Genomic DNA, 6,000 nt, shown 5'->3' with positions numbered 1-6,000 from the left:
CCTGAAAGCCAAAGAGCCAAGGTAATGGCCTACATTCCAGACAGTCTACTTCTTACAACACTGAGTCTGTGAGGATGCAACCTGGCCTCGATCCATGTGTACAGAACGTTCCTCATCCGTCTTATCCACGGGAAGACTCACAAAGCTCTTGGTCTTGACTGAAAACCACAAACTTAGAAATATGGTTAAAATAACGACAGAGACATGTGTGCTTACTCCATAAAACATTAATATTTTAATGAAAAATCTTAGCATCATGTTTCTATCCAAAGACACTCAAAACTAGTTTTTCTTCCCGCTCATTTTGACTTCTGTGACCAATCTGGAGAGACTTTCTTTTCTTTTTTTGTTGAAAATTTTCAAGGCATTTTTTTTAAAGATTAAACAACCAGGCTAGCAAAAAAGGTACCCAATACATATTCTTCTTATATCAAACAAGCTAATATTTCAATACAAGGTAAACTATACAGAATATATACATGACACAGAGAATCACAAAAGCGAACACTACGGGCTCAGAACGGAGTTCGAAAAAACCATGATATTCACATTGATTACAAGAACTCTAGAAATGATTGTAACAGTGAAACGGCACTTTAGTTTACAAAAAGTCACAAAAATATATATATAGCCACCAAGAACTATGGGTTCCTGAAAAATACTAATAGCCAGATATAGTATATAAAATGCAAAGTGTATTTCAACATTAAAAAAAACCAAACCCAAAAACATTATTTTTTCCATTAAGTCAATAAACATGCCAAGTAGCCTAGCTGTGGTCAGCACAGACAAGAAAAGCTCTATGAGATGCGGCTGGTGACTGAAGACTGGCACAGTTAACAGGGGGAGGGAGGTACAGGCGGAGGCTGGAAGGCCCTCTGAGGATTCAATTTGCACTTCCGGCTCCAACTTTCCTCCCTCCCTTCCTTTCTTTTTGGGGATTGTACAACGGTCCACAGAGAGACAGACAGCACTGCAAGACTGGGACCTGGAAGCACACTCAACAGCTTCCACCGGCTGAGACTGGAGAGAGAATAAAAATGGTAGCATGCAGCAGCCGAAGAGGAGACAAACACACAGCACCATCCTTTTCTCTGAAGTCCTCTGATACCATACAGAAAACTTGACATACAAAACAACAAACCAGAGAGCTTTAAAACCACTTAAAATCTTGCATCTTAAAAATATCAGCTGTATTATTTATTATATCTGACCCCCCTTCCTGGCTAATTGCGACCTGCAAGGTCTTGTAGTATGGAAGAACGTAAACTTGAGCCACTCTTTTCTTAGGTCAATGGATTGACCCTAATTCTGTCTCTTCATTATAAGAAAAGGAAGCCTTGCCTTCTGCAGAAAGGCAACCAAGGAAGGGGAAAAACGGCATCTCTTTTGTATCAAACACTATCCAAACCTTTTCCGTTATGCCAATTTCTGCAGACTTTAAGAAACAGGCAGGGAATTTTTTTTGAAATCTAGCCCTCTTCTGTGTTGAGGCTGGTGAAGAAAAATCACTGATATGCCCTCCCACCCCACACAAAACTGGCTAAAGCCACTATTTTAAAAATTTGCAAATGCATCGTTTAAAAAAATACAGTTTCAATCTCTTTTTGGGGACCTAGGGGCTATAGTTTTATAAAATATAATATATATATAATATATTTGCTACACTGGCACTGGTTGATGAACAAAAAAAAATCACATTTACACTTTTCAGACAAAGGATAAGTGCCCAAACTGGGACGGTTCTGAAAGACATCACTGGCTCTGTGCGTTCTGCATCAGAACTGGGAATATCTATCGGCAACAAAGACGCCAAACTGATTTCCAAATAATGCACTCAGGGGAAATTGAATGAGAAGCTGGTGACCGAATGCAAGCAAGATGGAACTGCCATTCTGAGGGATTGCGATTTCATCTCTCATGCACATATATTCTCCGCTAGGCCCATGGCAGTGGCAGACACTACCCCACACTTGGGATCCTCTGTCTCAGCAGTGTGTGGAAACAGATGCTTTATATTTGAAAATGCTTTCTTTCATGACTGGGAAAGAGGCCATACAGCACATCCTGATTCTTGGGGCACTATATGACATATCTGGTTCAACCAATTGAGAAATTTGGATATGAAAACCCAAACATTCAAATAATTATCTGAAGAAAGGAAGCCCATTATCATGACGACAATTTGACAAAGCTGGAAAACACCTGACATTTAACCAGATTTAAAAGGATGGCCAACCTTTATGGGTTGGTAACACTATAACCCAGTCAGGTCACCTAGATCTGGACCAGTTCAGGTCCTCTGGAAGTTATGCTTTGGGGAAACAATTGTTCTCTTTGGAGAGTCAAGGCTGGATACGCGATGGTCTGATGCCCAAAGTTGGGCAAGAGAAAGTGGCGATTCTATTGACTAGGTGCTAAAATGCTTTCCCACAGAACCCAGACTTTGAGGGGGCTGACAGGTTTTGGTTTTTTTTTGGGAGGATAAAATGTGGGGTTCAAGTTTTTCAAGTTAAAACTGCCCAAGGTGTTCAATATCTTGGTTTTAGGGCTTGGATGTTCACCCATAAATGGTCTAAAGGAATTTGAAAAAATAAGAAAATTGATAAGATGGTTTTTATTAATGAGAGGATGCTCTTTTAGATTGAGAAGGAATAAGATCTTTGAAGAGATCTCCCAACAGGAAAAAGAATTCTGGACGACTCCTTTGCTTGAGTTTTAGAATTCTAAATTACCACAATCCATGAAGTTTTTGTACTGAGATGCAACTCAGTGGATGCCGTTTCCACGCAAACACTGATTATGTCTACATTTACATCTTATGAGCTCCCAATGATTTTATTTGTAGTATTTCAGTTTTAGTGTTTTTGTTAGTAGTATAATCTTCAGGAAGATACCGTATTTTAAATATCCTAAAACTCTGTTAATGTAGATCACCCGCTCTACATTTGCACATATCAAATGTACAATTTTCGAACTAACAAAGCATGCCCCCTGAATGGACCTTACACAAGATAAACTGCATTGTGTAGACAAAACCCTCTGTGCATACAAAATCAAGCTATACAATACTATGTTAAGAATGAACATAAAAGTAACCGATATGTACCTTATACCAATTAATCTCATGAACGTCATGTGATTGCTACAAGATATTTGCATTTTGAAATCCGTTGCCTTAAATCAGTTCCATCCTGCATTTGAAAAAAAATAGACAGTCCTTACAGGAATTATTGGAATGGTAATACCAATGTATATATAACCCAATTGCTAGCTTTGGGTTTTTGGTGAGTTTTTTTTTTTTTTGCTCTAGTTACAAGACAGAACCATCATTGGTCTGCCTTGAAAAGGAGGACACAACGTCAGCATGGGTACCCCTTGCTGAAAATACTGAAGTACTTATCTGGAAGATTTTTTAAAATTCAAAATTAATGGGAAGAAGAAAAAACCCCTAAAGCTATTGAGCAAAATACCTACGTTTAAACTTCGTTAGTCATTCTGTGAAGCCCTTCACAATAGTAGTGGGAAGTACAAAAATCGGTTTCCTTAGATTTTGGTGGGTTTACTCTTGGCAGAAATATGTTTCTTCCAGAATGTCCACAAACTTCAGTATTAGTTGCATAATGTATCAGCCCTGTTACTTGGCCTCTGCAGCTATTCAACAATCCCTCCCCATCAGCCCTTTGTTGTTTTAGTCTTAGTTTAATGTTCATATGAAATTAAGGTTAAGTACCTTCTCAAGTAAGTTTCACACTTCCTAAAAAATGTTAATCTTGGGATACTTCAGGTTACAAGGAATGAGCAAAAAAATCAATTTAATTAAAATTCCTAAGCCTTACCCACACCGAAAGGCACTGACAACAGACCAAGAACTGGTGGGCCAACAAAATGTGCCATCTTATGTTGTACACGTTTCATAAATGTAACAAGTGAAAATAAAATGGCAAAACATTCAGTTAATTACTTGTTGGAGTTGTGTATGTTGTTGGGAGTAATGGCTTTTCAGAAACTGGCTTTGCAAGGGTATAAGAACTATTTTAGAATAGGAACATTTTATCATTTTTAACAGGCCTTCTGTAAACAACCCCTGTTGGTTTAGAAACTTGGCCTCTGAAGGAAAATTATATATATATATATATATATATAAAACCAATAAAACTACGGCAAGTACACATAGTTGCATGTGTAAATCACAAGAGCATATGAATGCAAAAATGCTCCTTTGCCTTTTGTAAACTTTTCCTTCTTGAAATACTTTTCTTCTATTCCAAATTGTGAGATACAACCCGAATTTCCTGACCAGAGTTTCTTTTTTTAATGTATCACTTCAGAGAAAGAAACCCTTATAAGGCCCTTTGCAAGAGCTGTTTTTAAAGGAGTAGTGACATATTGAAGGTAAGCATACCTGGGCACACTGCCCTTAGTTTTGCCAAAGCCGATCAAACATCCATTTTTAAAACCATAGGCCTTGTATGTTATAGTAATTATATCAAGTAAGGGAAATTAAGAGAGAGAAGGGATTCATTTTAGGCAAAAAGTATTCAAAAGCTTTCTAAGATGTGCAATTTGATGGTTCAGACCTTGGCAGCCTACTTAAAAACATTTTTAGAGCCATCAATTCCTCTTCCTTTCCCAGAAGATCTTTGAAATGAGGGCGGCAAAAAAGCCCTTTCCTTATCTTTCGGCCTGCCATAAAAACAAAACAAAACAAAAACCTTGTAATTCGTGTGTGCTTTGTTTTTCTTTAGAAGTGCATATGATGTTCTGACAATGCCTTACTGTGCATTTCAGCCTCAAAAATGTTTCCACAAAAGTGACACTGGGTTGTGAAGAATAGCGTAACATCTGTTGCAGTCTATGGTATGAACAGCATAGCTTACAAAAAGAAAAAGGGGTACATTCTTCCCCCCCCCTCCTTTCTGAAAATTAAATTAAAATGTACAAGACCAAACACAGGCACTTTCCAAAAAGACACGACTGAAACCAAACGTTTTGACTTATTCAATAGTAATAGAGGAGAGCCCCGGTTTCAGGGGGTCCTCTCGGCTGGCCTCGGCGCCTGCGACCGTCTTTGGCTGCTCGGGCAGGTCTTCTTCCTTGTCTGCCAACCCACCCAGAGGCCCCAAGGGGAAAGTGCTCTCGCAATTCTGAGTAGACGACACCTGCGAAATGACAGGCATTTGGACAGAGGAGCTGCTCTCAAACCCGTGCTCTCCGAGCTCATACTGGCCGAGGGTCTCATCTTGTTCTTGGTTTAAGTAGTCCGGCACTAGGAAATCACTAGAAGGGAGGGCCAAAGGTCGGAAGAAATAGTTACTTGTTAGCAAATAATGTCGGATATACTCATAATAATGACAGCATTGCATATGGGAAACTTGTTCAACATACTTGCCCTGAAAACCCTTGGGAAAGAATGCAACTAACTAGTGTATATGGTATATCTAGTATGGGAAAGACCTTCACATTGCCTCATCTATTAATTCACCCCATGGGAAGAGTAAACACTATAGTTCAAGCATGGACAAACTTTGTCCATCCAGGCGTTTTGGATTTCATCTCCCACAATTCCTAATTCAATTGTGGGAATTGAAGCCCAAAGCACCTGGAGGGCCCAAGTTTGCCCATGACTATTATAGATCTTCCTTTATGTCATCCTGAAGCATTATTTTAAGATGTCCGTGCTGACATGGAGAAGTACTATATTCCCCAATTAGAAGAGAATGCCATATCTAGGCCAAAGGTTGAAAATGGCCCCTAAATTGAAGAAATGTAAAAACTGGAAGTATATGAGGAGATTTGCATTTTCTCCTGGAGGTACCTTCATTTCTTTTATGGATTCCAATTCTGACCCCTCTCCAGGAGGCAAACAAGTAAGGTGATTGGCAAGTTTTTACAGGTAAATGCCTTCATATGAGAAGGAAAGGCTGCAAACCTGAGCCTTCAAAAACACAACAAAGGAGGATCCTGAATAGATCAAGTAATACAGGTTGAGCATCCATT

General features: G+C 39.0%; 1 protein-coding gene across 3 annotated transcripts in view; it reads right to left on the bottom strand.

Annotated features, from left to right (window-relative positions):
* Nucleotides 1-212: 212 nt before the first annotated feature.
* The window catches only part of ZBTB44 (zinc finger and BTB domain containing 44), a 28,908-nt gene continuing 23,120 nt past the window's right edge, over nt 213-6,000 (bottom strand). For 2 of the 3 annotated variants that reach the window (XM_060787720.2, XM_060787721.2), the window contains exon 6: nt 213-5,280. In XM_060787720.2, coding sequence (XP_060643703.2) covers nt 4,998-5,280 — 283 coding nt within the window. In that variant the 3' untranslated portion in view covers nt 213-4,997. The remainder of the gene's footprint in view (nt 5,281-6,000) is intronic. The other variant, XM_060787723.2, reaches the window with a different exon arrangement.

Source organism: Anolis sagrei, chromosome 7 (genome assembly GCF_037176765.1).
Source record: "Anolis sagrei isolate rAnoSag1 chromosome 7, rAnoSag1.mat, whole genome shotgun sequence".
Lineage (NCBI taxonomy): Eukaryota > Metazoa > Chordata > Lepidosauria > Squamata > Dactyloidae > Anolis > Anolis sagrei.
The sequence above is the reverse complement of the archived record's forward strand: the minus strand, read 5'-3'. Positions and strand labels throughout refer to the sequence as shown.